Source organism: Ooceraea biroi, chromosome 13 (assembly GCF_003672135.1).
Source record: "Ooceraea biroi isolate clonal line C1 chromosome 13, Obir_v5.4, whole genome shotgun sequence".
In the NCBI taxonomy this organism is placed as follows: Eukaryota; Metazoa; Arthropoda; class Insecta; order Hymenoptera; family Formicidae; genus Ooceraea; species Ooceraea biroi.
In genome coordinates this window covers 1,174,376-1,197,777 of record NC_039518.1, presented here as the reverse complement: position 1 = coordinate 1,197,777, position 23,402 = coordinate 1,174,376, and the positions used below count along the sequence as shown (strand labels likewise).

At 43.4% G+C, this 23,402-nt stretch overlaps 1 protein-coding gene across 1 annotated transcript in view; it reads left to right on the top strand.

The window, feature by feature from the left end:
- Positions 1-23,402, top strand: part of LOC105287386 — a 130,715-nt gene that overhangs the window by 15,694 nt on the left and 91,619 nt on the right. The window contains exon 2 of the mRNA XM_026974684.1: positions 5,138-5,174. Coding sequence (XP_026830485.1) covers positions 5,138-5,174 — 37 coding nt within the window. The remainder of the gene's footprint in view (positions 1-5,137; positions 5,175-23,402) is intronic.

Sequence of the window (23,402 nt, the reverse complement as noted above, 5' to 3'; positions counted from 1 at the left end):
TTTGGCCAAAAAGTAATTGCGTTTTTTTTATATAAATAAAAGGCGAATTTTTCATGGGAAACAAAAACTTTATTAAACAATATATTGTCCATTTTGTTTGATTATCTTTTGCCATTTTTCAGGCAACTTCAAGATTCCGCGCTCAAAAAAGTTCTTATCTTTTTCAGCAAAAAACAATTCCAACAACGATTTCATATCCTCATCAGCAGTAAAGGTTTTACCATTCAAGGCGTTTTGCAAAGAACGAAACGAATGGTAATCTGATGGTGCCAGGTCTGGCGAATATGGTGGATGTGTATATGGTAACACATCCCATCCAAGCTGCAACAATTTTTCACGAGTGACCAAACTTGTACGTGGTCTAGCGTTATCATGGTGAAACACAACACCTTTGCGATTCACCAATTCTCGACGTTTCTGTTTTGATGGCATCATTTAATTTATCCAGTTGACGACAGTATATGTCTGAATTAATGGTTTGATTCCTTGCAAGCAGCTCAAAATACACAATACCTTTAAAGTCCCACCAGACTGACAGCATAATCTTTCTTGGTGAATATCTGCTTTTCAAGTGCTTTCAGCAGGTTCATCACGCTTGCTCCACGATCTTTTTCGTTTGACGTTGTTGTAGACGATCCATTTTTCGTCGCCTGTTATCATGCGTTTCAAAAATGGATCATTTTCCTCACGTTTCAAAAGAGAATCGCAGATGTCAATACGCTTAGTGAGATGAATTCTTTGAGCTCATGTGGTACCCAAATATCGAGCTTACTAATGTATCCAAGTCGTTTTAAATGGTTTTCAACACTCGATTTCGATATGTTAAATTCTCAGCAATCTCTCGTGTCGTTAAACGCCGATTGGAATCGATCAGTGCCTTTATTTTGCATCATCAATTTCGATTGGCCTTCCTGAGCGTGGTGCATCTTTCACATTAAAATCTCCAGATCGAAATTTAGTAAACCAATTTTGACACTGCCGCAGTTTTAAAGCATCTTCGCCATATATTGGGTTGGCCAAAAAGTAATTGCGTTTTTTTTTATATAAATAAAAGGCGAATTTTTCATGGGAAACAAAAACTTTATTAAACAATATATTGTCCATTTTGTTTGATTATCTTTTGCCATTTTTCAGGCAACTTCATGATTCCGCGCTCAAAAAAGTTCTTATCTTTTTCAGCAAAAAACAATTCCAACAACGATTTCATATCCTCATCAGCAGTAAAGGTTTTACCATTCAAGGCGTTTTGCAAAGAACGAAACGAATGGTAATCTGATGGTGCCAGGTCTGGCGAATATGGTGGATGTGGTAACACATCCCATCCAAGCTGCAACAATTTTTCACGAGTGACCAAACTTGTACGTGGTCTAGCGTTATCATGGTGAAACACAACACCTTTGCGATTCACCAATTCTCGACGTTTCTGTTTGATGGCTCATTTAATTTATCCAGTTGACGACAGTATACGTCTGAATTAATGGTTTGATTCCTTGCAAGCACTCAAAATACACAATACCTTTAAAGTCCCACCAGACTGACAGCATAATCTTTCTTGGTGAATATCTGCTTTTCAAGTGCTTTCAGCAGGTTCATCACGCTTGCTCCACGATCTTTTTCGTTTGACGTTGTTGTAGACGATCCATTTTTCGTCGCCTGTTATCATGCGTTTCAAAAATGGATCATTTTCCTCACGTTTCAAAAGAGAATCGCAGATGTCAATACGCTTAGTGAGATGAATTTCTTTGAGCTCATGTGGTACCCAAATATCGAGCTTACTAATGTATCCAAGTCGTTTTAATGGTTTTCAACACTCGATTTCGATATGTTAAATTCTCAGCAATCTCTCGTGTCGTTAAACGCCGATTGGAATCGATCAGTGCCTTTAGTTTTCATCATCAATTTCGATTGGCCTTCCTGAGCGTGGTGCATCTTTCACATTAAAATCTCCAGATCGAAATTTAGTAAACCAATTTTGACACTGCCGCAGTTTTAAAGCATCTTCGCCATATATTGGGTTGGCCAAAAAGTAATTGCGTTTTTTTTTATATAAATAAAAGGCGAATTTTTCATGGGAAACAAAAACTTTATTAAACAATATATTGTCCATTTTGTTTGATTATCTTTTGCCATTTTTCAGGCAACTTCATGATTCCGCGCTCAAAAAAGTTCTTATCTTTTTCAGCAAAAAACAATTCCAACAACGATTTCATATCCTCATCAGCAGTAAAGGTTTTACCATTCAAGGCGTTTTGCAAAGAACGAAACGAATGGTAATCCGATGGTGCCAGGTCTGGCGAATATGGTGGATGTGGTAACACATCCCATCCAAGCTGCAACAATTTTTCACGAGTGACCAAACTTGTACGTGGTCTAGCGTTATCATGGTGAAACGCAACACCTTTGCGATTCACCAATTCTCGACGTTTCTGTTTGATGGCATCATTTAATTTATCCAGTTGACGACAGTATATGTCTGAATTAATGGTTTGATTCCTTGCAAGCAACTCAAAATACACAATACCTTTAAAGTCCCACCAGACTGACAGCATAATCTTTCTTTGGTGAATATCTGCTTTTCAAGTGCTTTCAGCAGGTTCATCACGATCTTTTTCGTTTGACGTTGTTGTAGACGATCCATTTTTCGTCGCCTGTTATCATGCGTTTCAAAAATCGATCATTTTCCTCACGTTTCAAAAGAGAATCGCAGATGTCAACACGCTCAGTGAGATGAATTTCTTTGAGCTCACGTGGTACCCAAATATCGAGCTTACTAATGTATCCAAGTCGTTTTGAATGGTTTTCAACACTCGATTTCGATATGTTAAGATTCTCGGCAATCTCTCGTGTCGTTACACGCCGATTGGAATCGATCGGTGCCTTTATTTTGTCATCATCAATTTCGATTGGCCTTCCTGAGCGTGGTGCATCTTTCACATTAAAATCTCCAGATCGAAATTTAGTAAACCAATTTTGACACTGCCGCAGTTTTAAAGCATCTTCGCCATATATTGGGTTGGCCAAAAAGTAATTGCGTTTTTTTTTTATATAAATAAAAGGCGAATTTTTCATGGGAAACAAAAACTTTATTAAACAATATATTGTCCATTTTGTTTGATTATCTTTTGCCATTTTTCAGGCAACTTCAAGATTCCGCGCTCAAAAAAGTTCTTATCTTTTTCAGCAAAAAACAATTCCAACAACGATTTCATATCCTCATCAGCAGTAAAGGTTTTACCATTCAAGGCGTTTTGCAAAGAACGAAACGAATGGTAATCCGATGGTGCCAGGTCTGGCGAATATGGTGGATGTGGTAACACATCCCATCCAAGCTGCAACAATTTTTCACGAGTGACCAAACTTGTACGTGGTCTAGCGTTATCATGGTGAAACGCAACACCTTTGCGATTCACCAATTCTCGACGTTTCTGTTTGATGGCATCATTTAATTTATCCAGTTGACGACAGTATATGTCTGAATTAATGGTTTGATTCCTTGCAAGCAACTCAAAATACACAATACCTTTAAAGTCCCACCAGACTGACAGCATAATCTTTCTTTGGTGAATATCTGCTTTTCAAGTGCTTTCAGCAGGTTCATCACGATCTTTTTCATTTGACGTTGTTGTAGACGATCCATTTTTCGTCGCCCGTTATCATGCGTTTCAAAAATCGATCATTTTCCTCACGTTTCAAAAGAGAATCGCAGATGTCAATACGCTCAGTGAGATGAATTTCTTTGAGCTCACGTGGTACCCAAATATCGAGCTTACTAATGTATCCAAGTCGTTTTAAATGGTTTTCAACAATCGATTTCGATACGTTAAGATTCTCGGCAGTCTCTCGTGTCGTTAAACGCCGATTGGAATCGATCGGTGCCTTTATTTTGTCATCATCAATTTCGATTGGCCTTCCTGAGCGTGGTGCATCTTTCACATTAAAATCTCCAGATCGAAATTTAGTAAACCAATTTTGACACTGCCGCAGTTTTAAAGCATCTTCGCCATATACATCACGTAACTTTTTATGAGCTTGCACAGCGTTTTTCCCTTTTCGGAAGTAATAAAACAAAATATGAGGAAAATGTTCTTTTTGATTTTCCATTTTGAAATCGACGGCAAACAAACAATTGTTAACGAAATCGTGTACTTTCTTTTTCTAAAACAAGCTTGAACTGTGAGTTGTTAACCTACATAATGAATTTGCGTTTTAGAATGAAGTTAGTTACATTTCAAGATATGTATGTCCATCTATTGGGAAAAACGCAATTACTTTTTGGCCAATCCAATAGATAATGCGATGAGAGGAACGATTTTGTGATCTGCGCGGAGCGGAGGTGATAACTGATGGCAAGATTTCGACAGATAAAATGGTAAAGAGATCGATAAAGCGCAAAAGAGCTTGTTTGAATAATTATTCTTTTATCATTCTCAATTTTAGCGTTTAATTGATGACATTCTTCACATCCGACAGGAAGCCTCAATTCGTGAAACAGAGTTTCTTGCAGCATCAGGGACTGTGTAAATGTAAATTGTTCACTGGGCTTTACGGACAGGCAGGAAACCGCAGACGTGGTGCGCGGCGAAAGTGCGTGCAATTTCATTTTCGTTTGTACCGAAAATCAACCGCCGTGGATCTCGGCACGAGAAAGTTTGGTAGCCTGACGTGGTTTCGCCATTTGGAATCACCGCAAGATATGATAAACGATGATGCGCAGACAACAGTGTAGTTAATGCCCCAAGTAAAAGACGTGTTGCAATTTTCATCAATACCTCTTTTCGCCAATCCAGGAATCTCCTCGAGGAACGTGACGAAGGCGCCAAAAACTCGGATTAAGGGGGGAGCCTGCTTTAGAACGCTGAAAATAAGGTATATTTTACGAATTGTTTTTGGAGAAACTGAAAAATTGAAATATGTTCTCGTTATTTATGAATTCCCATCGTCGATGAACCAAAGAGAGAAGAAAAATGTTGAAAAGTGCCAAAATGGTGGAGCTTAGAACACAAAAGTACGATTTTTAGGCAAAGTTGTTGAACTTCTTCATGCAAAAATAATTGTTTAACTTAATGTTTTTATGAATGTTAAAGGTTCATCGACGATGGGAATTCATAAATAACGAGAAAATATTTCAATTTTTCAGTTTGGATGAAATTTGGAGGCAGGAGAATGCTCACCAATTTACAATGCCGGCTGCACCAAGATGCCTCCAGGACGGCCTCTACAGGCGATATATTCAAATAAAAAAATAATTTTGTTTATCTTTAAACATGCACTAATAAATGCATTAAAGTTTTATAATGATCCGCTGTATAGTTTCTCCAAAAAAATTCGTAAAATTATACCTTATTTTCAACGTTCTAAAGCAGGCTCCCCCCTTAACTGATATCGATTAGGTCGTTCTGGCGAATTCAGAGAACTTTAGCGAGAGTAACCGAGAACTCCGAAATAATCGGTAAGAAGAAAATTGATTGTCGGTCAGGCGTCGTTGCGGGTACACGCCGATTGAATACGGTTTCTTCAATCATACCGTTTCTTACGCAAACTAGCGAAAGTAGGCGGGCGTGCGAGAGCCGCTTTAGTCACGCAGCATCGGCGATGACGACGACGACGACATCACAAGACACACACGATTGTGTGCTTCTCGCGACAACGTACCTACATCGCGAGAGGAGAGCGCGAGCACATGAGAGAAAATTCGTACGTACGTGCCGTGTGAGCCGGTCGTGGCTCGCCCGGGTTGGAAGAGGATTGCGAAATCGCACCGAAAGCGCCTTCTTCGCACCGAAAGCGAGAGTGAACGAGCGAGGCTCGGCGGGCCACGAAATCGTCGCCGACACAGCTTTGGTTGGGCCCGGCGCAACATCGCAACGTGCCCAATTGAAGGCAGAAGAAACAGCCTGAAATCTTGAAACGTTTACGTAATTCGATTCGTTCTGATCCAGTCAGGAAAGTGCCACATCCGTTAGAATTTGCCGTCCCAACGTCTGCCCACGTGTCGAATCGCGTTTGTCCCCATGTTCGTCCTGGTTCATTTCGTCGATCGGTCTCGCTCTCGAGATTCGATACGATTCTGCGGACCGAAGTCGGTAGAAGCTAGCTCGAACAACCCTCTCTCTCGCAAGGGAACTAACACAACTGTCCCTCACCGATTTTGATGGGCTTTGGGTATGTTGTAGAGCATCGAAAATATTAGACCCCTATTGTTTTTAGCTGCGTATCTCAACGTTTAGGGGTTGAAACAGCCCCTCGAAGATAGGGGTAAATTAAAAAATTCGACATTTTCGAAAAATGTGAATACACCGTTGTAAAGAGTATAAAATACTATAAAACTTTTGTATAAAGCATTTTTTCATATATCTTATATTTTCAAAGATATTCGCTAAAAATGAAAAAATTCATTATCTTCGAGGGGCTGTTTCAACCCCTAAACGTTGAGATACGCAGCTAAAAAAATAGGGTCTAATATTTTTCGATGCTCTACAATATATCCAAAGCCCATCAAAATCGGTGAGGGACAGTTGTGTTAGTTCCCTTGTCGGGCTTTTGAGCGTCATTTTGTTTTTGGAACAGAATTCGCCTTCTTATGTTGCTATCGTTATCGTGAATTCCGTGCGCATTATGCGTTCCCGCAGTCCGATCGTTAACCGATCGCGGATCAACTTATCGGATTGATCTACCATCGATAGGTACGATTCGCTGTTATCGTCAGTAATGACGTAACCGTGCAATGTGGTGCTCATTTGCCGCTCTCGGAATCAGCTGTGATTTTTTATATCACGTAATGCTCTTGAAAATGCACATCCGATACGTGGATTTAATTTAGCAATTCCATTTGGAATGCAATCGCGTCTATTCTGTTTGCCTTTGGAAACTCGCTTGTCCCTCGCACACGACTCAATCCCCGTTTGTCAAGGCGATAGCTTGAATATTAACGCGGGTAGTAGGCCAGATGCGCGCGAATGTCGGACTGTCCTACCGAAAGTAGGACACATATGATCCTTGATCGTCAATGCCCAAGGTTCTATCGTTAACTCGCGTAAATTCGACGCGAGCCATAGCTCGGTCCGTGAGGATTGCGAGGACTGTGGAGTTCGCCCACTCCCTCAACCCCTGCATTATCTCATCCGACCACCAGACCAGATTATGGCCGGGCGCGCGTGCTCCAGTCACGAAAGCTCGATCGTTCAGGGATACGTGCGGCCCCCGGCATCCGTAAACGGTTGCGTCCCCGTTTTTCGGGCGACCTCCTTTTGTGCATACGTCATCTCGGAAATGCACTTGTTGCACCCTCCCCGCCGCCGCCGCCATCGTCGTCGCGGCATCGCGGCCTTCGTTCAAACGCGCGACGCGGGTCTGGCCGGCTCGTCCAGGTAAAATAGCGCTACCTGCATCGTCTACGTGGACGCCTGCGTCATCACCGTCGTCGTCGTCGTCGTCAGGGCGAGATAGACGCGAGAAGGCGCCGTGCGTACACATACGCGGCGCGGAAAAGGACGGCGGCCGCACGAGGGGGCGGTGGAGGGAGGGTGCAAAAGAGAAAGAGAGAGAGAGAGAGAGTGTGTGTGTGTGTGTGTGTGTGTGTGTGTGCAGTGGGAGGCAAGGATTCGTGTCATTGTCAGTGGGTAATCAGGTCAGTGGGCCAGTGGGACGAGACCACTTTCAATTTCAGTCCTTCTAGCCGTATATAACGCGCCGCGCGCGCGTCGTTATCTCGCGTTCCTCCCCCTGACCCCTCCCCCTCCTGCCCAGCCGCCGGCAATCAGTCCGTTCTGCACGTCCGAGCGCTATTTCTCTCTCTATCTCTCACTTGTCTACCTGACGTATTCTTTCTCTTTTCTCGATTGGATGTCTATCTCGGTTGCTACCGGCAAATGGTAACGCGTGTGTGACAAAGAGAGGGAGAGAGAGGGGAAAGAAAACGGCAAATGAGAGAAAGAGACAGAGAGGGGCGTGAAGTCACACCGGAATGGTAGACGGAGAGAGGCCGAGCTACTGACACGCGCCAATCGCGTCACGCTTCTTCACGCGCGAGTGTAACTAGGAGTCTGGACGCGGGGGGCAGGGAGGGGCAAAGAGCGATACCTCGCTCGCTCGCTCGGTCCGGCCGGTCCCGTCTTGCCGCGCCGCGCGCGGTGGAGAGATAGCGAAAAGTAGGACGCGTATTAAAAACCACAGACCGTGTCCCGTGGCGTCACTTCTTGTGCCTCGGCGCGGTACGCCGGTATTACCCAATCGAATTCATCATAACTAGCACGAGAAAACGTGTGTATGTACGAGCGGAGACTGCGGAACGGACGACGAATGGAGGAGGGGCGGGCAGCGGAGACGGAGGATCGGTTTCGACGCGCGGAGCGCGTTCAGCGCCTTGGCGCGGAGAACAGCAGAAACTTTGAAATTTAAGACGCGCGCGCACGCGCGCGTGCATGCAGAAGTATGATCTTATTAATGTCGGCTAGTTTTTATGGCGACAATGTTCCAGAACTATGTCGTGTGACGCCTCCGTCCAACCTTAGCCTTCGATTTTCAATTGCACGTTATTGTCCCTGATTGTGAGATCGCAATATCGTTGAAAACACTTGAGAAATTACAATGAAAACTTGATCTGAAAATGTTATTCAAAGATTGCAGCATAGTACAGTGCGTACGGGCAATCGCATTTTTAAATCCAGCAATTTCTATTTAATTATCCAAACAATCTGTATAAAATATTCAGTTACATAGGTAAATAAATCATGGTATTGTTTTACTTAAATAAATAATTATCGATATATTAAATGTAAGATATACAAAATGCAAAAAATATGCGAGACAAAATTATTTTTAGACATTTACATTAGTAAAAAACCTTTTAAAAATATACATAAATTCAACTAAACCCAAGAAAGTCTTGCTACTGGATTATGCAATTTCGGTCACGGTACAAAGGTGAGCAGCACTAGTCGCGCGATAATCAAAGGAAGCATCAAGAGCCGCGAGCGCGTGTGTCACGCGAATCAATCGCGCTCGCCTGTTTTTCAAAATCTCCGACGGTACGCCGAGACAGAGTCCGTGATTAATTTTCGCGAAAATCTGGGACGCAACCTTGTCTCCTCGCGCAGCAAGGCCGATCGAGCGTTGTATTTAGAAATGCTCGTGAATACGACGTATATACCGTCAACGACGTAGAAGAGCGCGCGTTTTAGCGGCATAATTACGCATAAAAAATACGCAGTCGCCGATTTCATCGGCGAGAAGCGTAACGGAAAGTCGCAAACCGGTATAAAGTGCGGTATAAAAGACGCAACGTTCCCGTTTGGAAAAATTTGTCGCACATATTTCACGAAAAGCTTCACTAACACGAGTTTACAACGTAAGCTCTTCTCTGTGGAAAAGTGATACAAAAGCGACCGAAAGGTGTGTCTTTTTCCTCAATTATCGTACAGGTTCTGAATGAAATGTATTGGGTCGTCCGGAAAGTTCGTGCCGATTTTGAAGGAAAATTCAAAGGCAACATTTTTTTATGTCGATAAATATTTATTGACTTATGTATGCACCGTTTTGTTTCACAACCTTTGTCCATCTTTCACGCAACTGGAAGATTTCATTCTCCCAGAACTTCTTAGGTTTCTCGGCGAAAAACTCCTCAAGGTGGTTTTTTATGTCGATCAAAGAGTTGAAGTTCTTGCCGCTAAGAGAATTTTGCAAAGACCTAAATAAGTGAAAGTCTGAAGGTGCAATGTCTGGTGAATACGGTGGGTGAGGTAGCACATCCCAGCCAAACTCCAACAATTTTTGTCGGGTAGTCAAAGAAACATGAGGTCTGGCATTGTCCTGATGGAACACGACGCCCTTCCTATTAGCTAATTCTGGACGTTTTTCCTGAATCGCTGTCTTTAATTCGTCCAGTTGCGAGCAGTACTTATCTGCATTTATCGTTTGGTTGTGTGGTAGGAGCTCATAATATAGGATTCCTTTCCAATCCCACCAGACACAGAGCATGACTTTTTTGGATGAAGGCCGGCTTTTGGAGTGGTTAATGCTGGTTCATTTCGCTTACCCCAGGATCTTTTTCGTTCTACATCGTTGTAAATGATCCATTTTTCGTCACCCGTCACTAATTGCTTCAAAAATGGTACGTTTTCGTTGCGCTTGTACAGCGAGTCGCAGATGGAAATGCGATCCATTAAATTTTTTCGGCTAAATTATGCGGAACCCATACATCATAGCGACTTACGTAACCAAGCTTCACTACATGATCGTGGACAGTGGTTTTCGATATTTTCAGTATCTCTGCTAATTCACGTGTCGTGTAGCGCGGGTTATTCTCGATCAGTGTCTTGATTTGGTCATCATCAGTAGTAGAGGGTCTGCCCGAGCGTTCTTGGTCTTTAAGGATAAAATCACCAGTTCTAAACTTAGCGAACCACTTACGTACGGTTCTTTCAGCTAAAGCGCCTTCTCCGTAAACAGAACATATCGAATTTGTTGCTTGTGAGGCATTTTTGCCTTTCCGGTAATAGAAACGGATCAAGTGTCTAAAATGTTCTTTGTTTTCTTCCATCTTCAAAAGAGTACAAAACTGACACGAATCAATTTATCTGAAACTTTTTTCCTAAAGATGCGTTGAAATGTCACCTTTAAGCATATGTATATAAATCGTATGTTTTCAATAACATTGATATATTCAGACATGTTCCAACGCCATCTATTAAAAATCGGCACGAACTTTCCGGACGACCCAATACATATACGCGGGTAAAAAAACAAAAATTAGAACAGCCACGTGCAAATTGGGCGTTGAATGCACCGTGCTCAATTACTGCATTCTCATTGTGTTCTGCTTCATTGGCCGACGTGTTAAGGGGGGAGCCTGCTTTAGAACGTTGAAAATAAGGTATAATTTTACGAATTTTTTTGGAGAAACTATACAGCGGATCATTATAAAACTTTGATGCATTTATTAGTACATGTCTCTAAAGATAAACAAAATTATTTTTTGATTTGAATATATCGCCTGTAGAGGTCGTCCTGGAGGCATCTTAGTGCAGCCGGCATTGTAAATTGGTGAGCATTCTCCTGCCTCCAAATTTCATCCAAACTGAAAAATCGAAATATTTTCTCGTTATTTATGAATTCCCATCGTCGATGAACCTTTAATATTCATAAAAACATTAAGTTAAACAATTATTTTTGCATGAAAAAGTTCAAAAACTTTGCCTAAAAATCGTACTTTTGTGTTCTAAGCTCCACCATTTTGGCACTTTTCAACTTTTTTCTTCTCTCTTTGGTTCATCGACGATGGGAATTCATAAATAACGAGAACACATTTCAATTTTTCAGTTTAGACGAAATTCGGAGGCAGGAGAATGCTCAGCAATTTGCAATGCCGGCGACGCGGCTGCACTAAGATTTCTCCAGGACGACCTCTGCAAGCGATATATTCAAATCAAAAAATAATTTTTTTTATCTTTAAACATGTACTAATAAATGCATTGTAAATTGGTGAGCATTCTCCTGCCTCCAAATTTCATCCAAACTGAAAAATCGAAATATTTTCTCGTTATTTATGAATTCCCATCGTCGATGAACCTTTAATATTCATAAAAACATTAAGTTAAACAATTATTTTTGCATGAAAAAGTTCAAAAACTTTACCTAAAAATCGTACTTTTGTGTTCTAAGCTCCACCATTTTGGCACTTTTCAACTTTTTTCTTCTCTCTTTGGTTCATCGACGATGGGAATTCATAAATAACGAGAACATATTTCAATTTTTCAGTTTAGACGAAATTTGGAGGCAGGAGAATGCTCACCAATTTGCAATGCCGGCGACGCGGCTGCACTAAGATTTCTCCAGGACGACCTCTACAAGCGATATGTTCAAATCAAAAAATAATTTTTTTTATCTTTAAACATGTACTAATAAATGCATCAAAGTTTTATAATGATCCGCTGTATAGTTTCTCCAAAAACAATTCGTAAAATATACCTTATTTTCAGCGTTCTAAAGCAGGCTCCCCCCTTAAACACGCACGGCTAAACAAATCGAACGTTTCCATCGTGCCGAGCTTCTTAATTGCTTTGCGCACCGCAGCTTCATGCTCCCCTGCGAGTGCGACACGCGTGATCCAGCGTATCCCCAAAGACAGACAGACAGAGTTGTATTTCAGAAACATGCTCGCATCGACGGGCATAAAATTCATTTTGGTAATCAAATTCATTGAAGACTGGTTTTCCTGACCGGCCAATCAAATCAAATACATCGGGAATTCGTTACAATACGCGTATCCGAACAAGCGAAAATATTGGCGTCACGGAGATGCTAGTTATTGATAAGAACGTGGGGGCGCCACACGACGGCAGGCGGTATCCCGACCACGTGACGCACAACCGACAGCAAGATTTCGCGATATTGCGAGTTGCGCAGGATCGAGCCGACCGAAGGAATCTCCCGATTTTCTTCTTCCCTCCCAACCGAATCGCCGTCGGTCGCACCCGGTCAATTCCGCCGAGACTTGGGCGAAGAGAGCCGGCGTCAAGTCAAGTGCACCGAGAGTGCATTTATTTGGATAAATTGGAGCGCGTGTTACCACGCGATACGCGCGCGCATGTTGGAAACGTCGAATAATAATTACCGTTGTTGGCGCGACACGGCGTTATTGAGTTATTCCGATGCGAGTTTATCAAAGTGGGTCAAGCGATTCAATAGCGACCGCTGCGGTGGAGAAACGGGCCCCTCCCCCTTCCCCCCCGTCGTCTTTAACGTGTGGGCGTGGGAGGTGGACATGTGTGCGGTGCAATAAAAACCGCACACGTAAGAGAAAAAGAGAGGGACGCGTTTACGCGCCGGTGTTGCACCGATTCATGCGACAAGCACAGGGTGTTACACCTACCCAGGGAGGAGGATCGATCCCCTCGGTAAGCCCAAAAGCGACGAGAGTATCCTGTCGTGGCGACGCGAGAGGCGTTAACCCATTTCTCTTAATCATACGTGGAAGCGAATTAAGAGGCGGTTGATATTCCTTCCCCTCATCCCCCGCAATTACACGCCTACGCCACGAGCAAAGAAGGCGGCGTGAAATCGACCGTAAACTCCGCGCCTCGTTCCTTTTCTATAACCCGCGACTTGATTGCACGTTCCGACATCAATTAGGGATGTTTCAAATGCTGAATTTGTCATGAAATTCAAAATGACGCCTTCTTAAAATTGTGAAAATGCACAAAATGAAGAAACGTTCGCGTGTCAATGAGTAAAGCTGCGAGGGTTGCAAACGTACATAAAGATTTAACAGAAATTCGAGAATCCAGAAAAGATATTTGCGCTCCTTGCAATCTTTGTCGCCACATTTTGAATGTGTTATTGTCCAAACTGTAATACCGAACTCGTCGTTAATAGAATAATGAATACTTTTACTTCTGTTTGAAATGATCTTTTAGCAGTTCGTCGAAAGGATTACGTTAAAATGGGGGAATTCAAGAATTCATAATAGACCTTTTTCAAACAGAATAGAGTGACAATTCCCAATTCCCTCTTAGGATCCTGACTGACTGCGACTCTCGCAGGTTTCAATAATTAGCCTGCCGGTACCTGCAACAGGTACGGGAAGACATTTTCGCCATAAATTCACACAAAATGTTGACCCTGCCTGTTGCGAGTTGAGACAACAATGTCAGTTGCACAATAGCAATAACGGAAAGGACCGAAATTTCGAAAGTTATTTCTTCATTTTATTTCCTTTTTTCATTTCTACACTATAATCCTGTGTCGACTGAAATATTATTACGTTGAAGCGGTCGGGTCGCCGACAATAAGTGAAATGATCAAAAGGCTTAGGGGAAACGGACTGTAAAAAATCGGAAAGTCGGTGGATGAGGAGGAAAGGTGTATAGAGAGATAGAGGACGGAAAGGGTCGCGTGCTCCATTGTTACATGACTACTTCCGAAGTCATTGAGATGAGGGAAGGGAAAGTGCTGTAGCGCGCGCGTCTCCGATGATGTGAATTATTAGCCCTTACAGGTATTGCCTCATCGGGACGCGTGTCGAAGACTATTCCATCGGCATCAGCATTGTTCGACGCGTTTTTTTACGATATATCGAGATGCAATATGGAAGGAGCGGGGGAATCTTAAAATTGATGCCTCTCCTTCGAGGAAACCGAAACGACCACAGGTTGTACTTGAAATATTGTTGGCTGCCGAAGGTTCGACCGTTATAAATTGACGAAAGTAAAATATTGGACTACTCGCTTTGAGTTAAATTTATATGAGGAGTTTGGTGTCTTGTTGGTATTTGCTTTCTTAGCACGTTTTTATTCTCTGTTAATCCTTTATTAATTTGCTCCGATTACGCACCCTCAGAAAGGATTTCTGATAACAAGACGAAAAGTATTCTTCACTAATTTAATCGTATTACAAGTATAAAAAATATGAAAATAAAACAATTTTTTATTTAAATAATTTCTATTCTTCTCTCTCGAATTAAATAAGATTGTCTTACTGTCTTGAGACAAGAGTAACATGTACGCATTTATGCTTATATATTCTTCTATGTAGAATAATTTGATATTAGCGCCACTTTATAGTAGGCTTTGTCCATGTCGACGCATCATTTTCTCACGGTCGCTCGTCGACTCGGCGCTCCTGCGTCCTTTATTCGGATAAAACGGCCAATATTTATGTGTTGCGATCGAAAATCGGGAAAGTGTTTCTGTTATTTACAATGAATAAGTGCAATACTCTACAAGAAATATTAAAAGATATGGAAATGTAAGTAAGTATATACAATATACTTACTTGAGAAATAAGATTCGAGATAAGACATTTCCACTTATTCATTGTAAATAACAGAAACACTTTCCCGGTTTTCGATTGCAACACATAAATATTGGCCGTTTTGTGCAGATTCTACAAATTCTCTTAGAAGAATAGAATAAGATGTCTTTTAGATCTCACAATATTCTTAAATCAAGAATATTTTGAACTTGCTAGAAATTTGTATCTAAATCCTTCTGAGAAAATGAATGAGATAGCACCAAGATTATTTAAATCTAGATTTTCGAATTTTCTATTCAAGATTAAAATATGCTTCTTTTCAATAATAAATATGATTGTCGCTATAGCGATCTTATTTTATGATAGATTAAAGAGTAATAGCATTAAGTCCAGAAATCTTTTCTGTGGGTGTAGCGAGAGGGTTGACAATCGTCGTGTACCAGTTATAAAAGACACTGGTCACGTAATCGCGTAAACTATGTCTAAACAAAACAGGAGGACAAAACAGTTTAATCAAACAAACTTGGAGTTACGATCGATGCCAATGGTAAGTATGAAAATGGAAGGCCAAGTGATAATCAATGATTACATCGCGATTAATCCGTGCACCCTCAGAAAGGATTTCTGATAACAAGACGAAAAGTATTCTTCACTAATTTAATCGTATTACAAGTATAAAAAATATGAAAATAAAACAATTTTTAATTTAAATCAGTAATTTCTATTCTTCTCTCTCGAATTAAATAAGATTGTCTTACTGTCTTGAGACAAGAGTAAACATACAAATTTATGCTTATATATTCTTGTATGTAGAATAATTTGATATTAGCGCCACTTTATAGTAGGCTTTGTCGATGTCGACGCATCATTTTCTCACGGTCGCTCGTCGACTCGGCGCTCCTGCGTCCTTTATTCGGATAAAACGGCCAATATTTATGTGTTGCGATCGAAAATCGGGAAAGTGTTTCTGTTATTTACAATGAATAAGTGCAATACTCTACAAGAAATATTAAAAGATATGGAAATGTAAGTAAGTATATACAATATACTTACTTGAGAAATAAGATTCGAGATAAGACATTTCCACTTATTCATTGTAAATAACAGAAACACTTTCCCGGTTTTCGATTGCAACACATAAATATTGGCCGTTTTGTGCAGATTCTACAAATTCTCTTAGAAGAATAGAATAAGATGTCTTTTAGATCTCACAATATTCTTAAATCAAGAATATTTTGAACCTGCTACAAATTTGTATCTAAATCCTTCTGAGAAAATGAATGAGATAGCACCAAGATTATTTAAATCTAGATTTTCGAATTTTCTATTCAAGATTAAAATATGCTTCTTTTCAATAATAAATCTGATTGTCGCTATAGCGATCTTATTTTATGATAGATTAAAGAGTAATAGCATTAAGTCGAGAAATCTTTTCTGTGGGTGTAGCGAGAGGGTTAACAAACGTCGTGTACCAGTTATAAAAGACACTGGTCACGTAATCGCGTAAACTATGTCTAAACAAAACAGGAGGACAAAACAGTTTAATCAAACAAGCTTGGAGTTATGATCGATGCCAATGGTAAGTATGAAAATGGAAGGCCAAGTGATAATCAATGATTACATCGCGATTAATCCGTGCACCCTCAGAAAGGATTTCTGATAACAAGACGAAAAGTATTCTTCACTAATTTAATCGTATTACAAGTATAAAAAATATGAAAATAAAACAATTTTTAATTTAAATCAGTAATTTCTATTCTTCTCTCTCGAATTAAATAAGATTGTCTTACTGTCTTGAGACAAGAGTAACACATACAAATTTATGCTTATATATATTCTTGTATGTAGAATAATTTGATATTAGCGCCACTTTATAGTAGGCTTTGTCCATGTCGACGCATCATTTTCTCACGGTCGCTCGTCGACTCGGCGCTCCTGCGTCCTTTATTCGGATAAAACGGCCAATATTTATGTGTTGCGATCGAAAATCGGGAAAGTGTTTCTGTTATTTACAATGAATAAGTGCAATACTCTACAAGAAATATTAAAAGATATGGAAATGTAAGTAAGTATATACAATATACTTACTTGAGAAATAAGATTCGAGATAAGACATTTCCACTTATTCATTGTAAATAACAGAAACACTTTCCCGGTTTTCGATTGCAACACATAAATATTGGCCGTTTTGTGCAGATTCTACAAATTCTCTTAGAAGAATAGAATAAGATGTCTTTTAGATCTCACGATATTCTTAAATCAAGAATATTTTGAACCTGCTACAAATTTTATCTAAATCCTTCTGAGAAAATGAATGAGATAGCACCAAGATTATTTGAATCTAGATTTTCGAATTTTCTATTCAAGATTAAAATATGCTTTCTATCCATCCTAGCCTACACCTACAATACATCCCGGTTTAAACCCCGTAGACCACCGCCATCAGCGTCCTTCTTTTCCGTTTTCTTATCCCCTAACGTAGCTCGCGCACTTCACCTATTACGTAACAAATCCTCAACAAAATATAACAAAACCACACCAAGAACAAACAACAAAAACAACAAAAACAACGTTTGTGAAAAAAAGCACCACCGATTAACAGTCTCGACAGCAATCGACCGAACAGGAGAACGGGCAAACGACATGACACACAACAAAACTAGCAGCGACCAATGAGATGCACCGGAAATGAGAGTTCGAACAACACAAAACCGACCAGACCCAAAAGACAGGCGTATCTAGGCAAACCAAGAGCCGCCAAGGAGCGGACATGAGAAAGCAAAAAATCTCACCTCGAAAACTCTCAAAAAAACAAGAGACAGGTCCGTCGCAGAAAAAAAAAAAAACCAAACAGGTCCTCGCGGATTTAGGGAGAAAGATTAAATGAAACTGCGAGTGTCGAGAAAAATCCAGGCAGTCTTCACCGCGACAAACGATAACAAAGAAAATGTCCAAGATTCATACTATTACCGCAAATCAGCTAGAGCTCACAGAACCTCCTAATCTCTTGTGTGCTCGGCGGCCGCCGCACGCAGCCATGCTGAAACGGGCTCTTATTAATACAATGCCGCTAGCCGCCGCCATTCACCAATGATAGAAATGATATAATCGAAGGCCATCTACATGTCTTCCCGAGACCTATATTCCGGAAAAACAGACGCGGCGGCGGGCAGAGTTCCGATACAGCCATTGAAATTGAAGAAGGCGTCATACCGCGGGCACAGGGGAATCTCACATCTAACACCCGCCCGCAATTCAAACACAAATAATAGCGCACGACCGTGCGACCGATGTGCTCCCGCACTTCCGCGGGCAGCACAGCGTTATTTCAGTCAAAAAGACGACTCATGGCCTTACACCGAAAAAGCGCCGACAACGGCCGACAATCTCGAATCGAGTGCCCGTACCCTGAGGTATAAGTCATTGCTTCAAAGACCGACTGCTGAAACACGTGAAAATTACCGCCAACCGGGTACGCTTTTCGAAGAAGGACAAAGCATCAGACACGCCCTTCTTGCAAAGGCGTACGGCGACACCATAGCGACAAAAAAGATACACAAGCAGCGACGAAGCATCAGCACATCGACGGCATGTAAAACACACTAAGAACGGCTGCAAAGCGCTACATCGAGGTGCGGAACGACGAAAAAAATAACAACGAGAGCCATCAGCCCCCAAAGCATGTGACGGCACGATCAGCGCGAACCCGAATACCACACGGCGACCAGCTATGCCCGGCTCAAACACTCGCGAACGCATTTCGTAAAACGGCATAGGACAGATCGGAATTAATTCGCCAGGGCGCGTGGAAAACAAGAACATGGAACGAGGACGCCCTTTTCAAATCCGCAGCTATCAAACTGGAACAGCGGCAAATCAGAACCCGCCCCGAATAAAAGCACCAGCTCGGACGCGCACACCCACAGAACAAAGACAAAACAAGTCAACCAAACGATCCAAACACTAAACAACACAACGACTTAACCATGAAAGATAAGAACCGACGACAGGCGCCACGCCGCCACAGCACCCCTACAAGGAACCAGCTCGAACCGCAGGCCTCGGTGGACTGTAACCTGTGCCTCCGGCTCATTGCTAAGCTCTCTAGTGAAGAATCCGTATACCCACTGTATCCAGGCGCGCCGGTACCTCTGTCGCTCGCAAGGCGCGCGTCCCACTCAGGCCCGTTCCTCGTACTCCTGCGCAGATGCCGACCCGCGGCGCAGATTCCAATCAGCGTGAGCACCCAGCACGTTCTTGCCAGCTTCGCAAGAAGCGCATCGAACACAGCGCCCGCCGCACCATCGCACGGCCACCTTTTTTTCATCAGACTCAGATGACGCTGCGAGAAACACACTCGACGCTGCCCGTCCCGCCCGGCCCCACCGGCCGGACTCAGTCCGACCATGCCCGCACCCCCCCACGCGCCGCCAGGATCAGAAACCCAACAACTCCACACATACAACACCCACCCACCCCCACAAACAAAAAAAACCCCCCCCCCCCCACCCCCACACCAAACTGCCTTGTCGGCTCACCGCAACGTACAAACAACAAAACCACAACTGAACAGAACCCCCCAAAACAACTCAAACCCCCCCCCCAAAACCAGCCAACCAACGCAAAAAAAAAAAAAACCAAAGCCACCGCCTACCTCGATCCATTAAGTCCACATCCACCACTGCGAAAAATAAAAAAAAAAAAAAAACCAAAACCATCCATCCGCGACATTCCTAAAGTCAATTCTTTCCCTCGCAAAAACAACATCCAAAAAAGGTATCGCCCACAAACACACCAGAGAAAAAAACAACAACCGCGCCACGCACTGGACCCCAGAGTCGACAGGCGCACAAACCAAAACGCGCACACACATCCACACCGCCACAAAAACAAAGCACAAAATAAGACACCACCACAAACATACAAAAAACACATCACATGTCGCCCTATTCCCGAACACCACCAACCCCCCGCCGAAGACCTCCACTTAAAGCCAAAAACGCGCACGACACAAAACCATAACACCCCGTTTCCAATGTCGGGGCCACGTATACCACCAAAACGCACCTCCACAGACATAAACGACGAACGCAAAGGAACAACGAATACGATATACGAGCATGCATCATCTAACCAAATAACCCACAAAAGAAAACATATAACTGCAGTGAAGGCCGTTCATCGACACCACAAACCAAAAAAGAAAAAGGAATACCGTGCAACAAAACAAACCAAAAGGCCAACCACGACGGCCCACAAAACAACAAGCAAAAAAACCAATCCAATAAAAACAAAATAAAAAAAAGAAAGATATATATTAAAAATAGCAATAAAATATCAACGTCAAGATATCAGCAAGACAAAAGACACCAACTATCGTACAACCCCTCGCTATGTCTTACTTATGATCGCTCATATGTCGTGCGTCCAAACATCCTGCGATCGAAATAAGCTCCAATTAGAATCTACATCCATTAAGGTTCCAAAAAACCAAACAAAAACCACAAAAAAAAAAAAACCCATAAACACCAACCCCCGGCCCCATACAGCCCACGATCGCAACCGAAGATTAGGGCGCCCTCACGCATCCAGACACCTTTACGCCTAAAACGTATACCGGAGCCGTAAACAAGTGTCATAGAAGACAACGGGGAATGTAATCTAACCGTGACAGACAACCTTATAAAAATGTCGCAATAATATAAGGCCCCCGACCGCCCCGGCGCCTCGCAACCGCTCACATGACGTCAGTTCCCGAAACAGGAAAAAGGCATTCATTCGCGCCGTCCAATATTACGGAACAGAAGTATTGACCGCCATCGGCCCGTCGCAGCACAGAACCAAAATCTTAAACGAACGAAGGACAAAGCAAGACCTCACTACTACGAACGCGCACCCGAACCGTCACGCTGATCCAACAAGTATTTTCACCGGACCTAGACGCGACCCCGCGATCAAACCGCGCAGAAAACGCGAACGAGGAACAATCAACGGACACACAGCGGCGTGCTCACACAACCGCGCCTATTCGGTGTGGTTTTAATACGCGTCCTACTTTTCGCTATCTCTCCACCGCGCGCGGCGCGGCAAGACGGGACCGGCCGGACCGAGCGAGCGAGCGAGTATCGCTCTTGCCCCTCCCTGCCCCCGCGTCCAGACTCCTAGTTACACTCGCGCGTGAAGAAGCGTGACGCGATTGGCGCGTGTCAGTAGCTCGGCCTCTCTCCGTCTACCATTCCGGTGTGACTTCACGCCCCTCTCTGTCTCTTTCTCTCATTTGCCGTTTTCTTTCCCCTCTCTCTCCCTCTCTTTGTCACACACGCGTTACCATTTGCCGGTAGCAACCGAGATAGACATCCAATCGAGAAAAGAGAAAGAATACGTCAGGTAGACAAGTGAGAGATAGAGAGAGAAATAGCGCTCGGACGTGCAGAACGGACTGATTGCCGGCGGCTGGGCAGGAGGGGGAGGGGTCAGGGGGAGGAACGCGAGATAACGACGCGCGCGCGGCGCGTTATATACGGCTAGAAGGACTGAAATTGAAAGTGGTCTCGTCCCACTGGCCCACTGACCTGATTACCCACTGACAATGACACGAATCCTTGCCTCCCACTGCACACACACACACACACACACACACACACACTCTCTCTCTCTCTTTCTCTTTGCACCCTCCCTCCACCGCCCCCTCGTGCGGCCGCCGTCCTTTTCCGCGCCGCGTATGTGTACGCACGGCGCCTTCTCGCGTCTATCTCGCCCTGACGACGACGACGACGACGGTGATGACGCAGGCGTCCACGTAGACGATGCAGGTAGCGCTATTTACCTGGACGAGCCGGCCAGACCCGCGTCGCGCGTTTGAACGAAGGCCGCGATGCCGCGACGACGATGGCGGCGGCGGCGGGGAGGGTGCAACAAGTGCATTTCCGAGATGACGTATGCACAAAAGGAGGTCGCCCGAAAAACGGGGACGCAACCGTTTACGGATGCCGGGGGCCGCACGTATCCCTGAACGATCGAGCTTTCGTGACTGGAGCACGCGCGCCCGGCCATAATCTGGTCTGGTGGTCGGATGAGATAATGCAGGGGTTGAGGGAGTGGGCGAACTCCACAGTCCTCGCAATCCTCACGGACCGAGCTATGGCTCGCGTCGAATTTACGCGAGTTAACGATAGAACCTTGGGCATTGACGATCAAGGATCATATGTGTCCTACTTTCGGTAGGACAGTCCGACATTCGCGCGCATCTGGCCTACTACCCGCGTTAATATTCAAGCTATCGCCTTGACAAACGGGGATTGAGTCGTGTGCGAGGGACAAGCGAGTTTCCAAAGGCAACAGAATAGACGCGATTGCATTCCAAATGGAATTGCTAAATTAAATCCACGTATCGGATGTGCATTTTCAAGAGCATTACGTGATATAAAAAATCACAGCTGATTCCGAGAGCGGCAAATGAGCACCACATTGCACGGTTACGTCATTACTGACGATAACAGCGAATCGTACCTATCGATGGTAGATCAATCCGATAAGTTGATCCGCGATCGGTTAACGATCGGACTGCGGGAACGCATAATGCGCACGGAATTCACGATAACGATAGCAACATAAGAAGGCGAATTCTGTTCCAAAACAAAATGACGCTCAAAAGCCCGACAAGGGAACTAACACAACTGTCCCTCACCGATTTTGATGGGCTTTGGATATATTGTAGAGCATCGAAAAATATTAGACCCTATTTTTTTAGCTGCGTATCTCAACGTTTAGGGGTTGAAACAGCCCTCGAAGATAATGAATTTTTCATTTTTAGCGAATATCTTTGAAAATATAAGATATATGAAAAAATGTTTTATACAAAAGTTTTATAGTATTTTATACTCTTTACAACGGTGTATTCACATTTTCGAAAATGTCGAATTTTTTAATTTACCCCTATCTTCGAGGGGCTGTTTCAACCCCTAAACGTTGAGATACGCAGCTAAAAACAATAGGGGTCTAATATTTTCGATGCTCTACAACATACCCAAAGCCCATCAAAATCGGTGAGGGACAGTTGTGTTAGTTCCCTTGCGAGAGAGAGGGTTGTTCGAGCTAGCTTCTACCGACTTCGGTCCGCAGAATCGTATCGAATCTCGAGAGCGAGACCGATCGACGAAATGAACCAGGACGAACATGGGGACAAACGCGATTCGACACGTGGGCAGACGTTGGGACGGCAAATTCTAACGGATGTGGCACTTTCCTGACTGGATCAGAACGAATCGAATTACGTAAACGTTTCAAGATTTCAGGCTGTTTCTTCTGCCTTCAATTGGGCACGTTGCGATGTTGCGCCGGGCCCAACCAAAGCTGTGTCGGCGACGATTTCGTGGCCCGCCGAGCCTCGCTCGTTCACTCTCGCTTTCGGTGCGAAGAAGGCGCTTTCGGTGCGATTTCGCAATCCTCTTCCAACCCGGGCGAGCCACGACCGGCTCACACGGCACGTACGTACGAATTTTCTCTCATGTGCTCGCGCTCTCCTCTCGCGATGTAGGTACGTTGTCGCGAGAAGCACACAATCGTGTGTGTCTTGTGATGTCGTCGTCGTCGTCATCGCCGATGCTGCGTGACTAAAGCGGCTCTCGCACGCCCGCCTACTTTCGCTAGTTTGC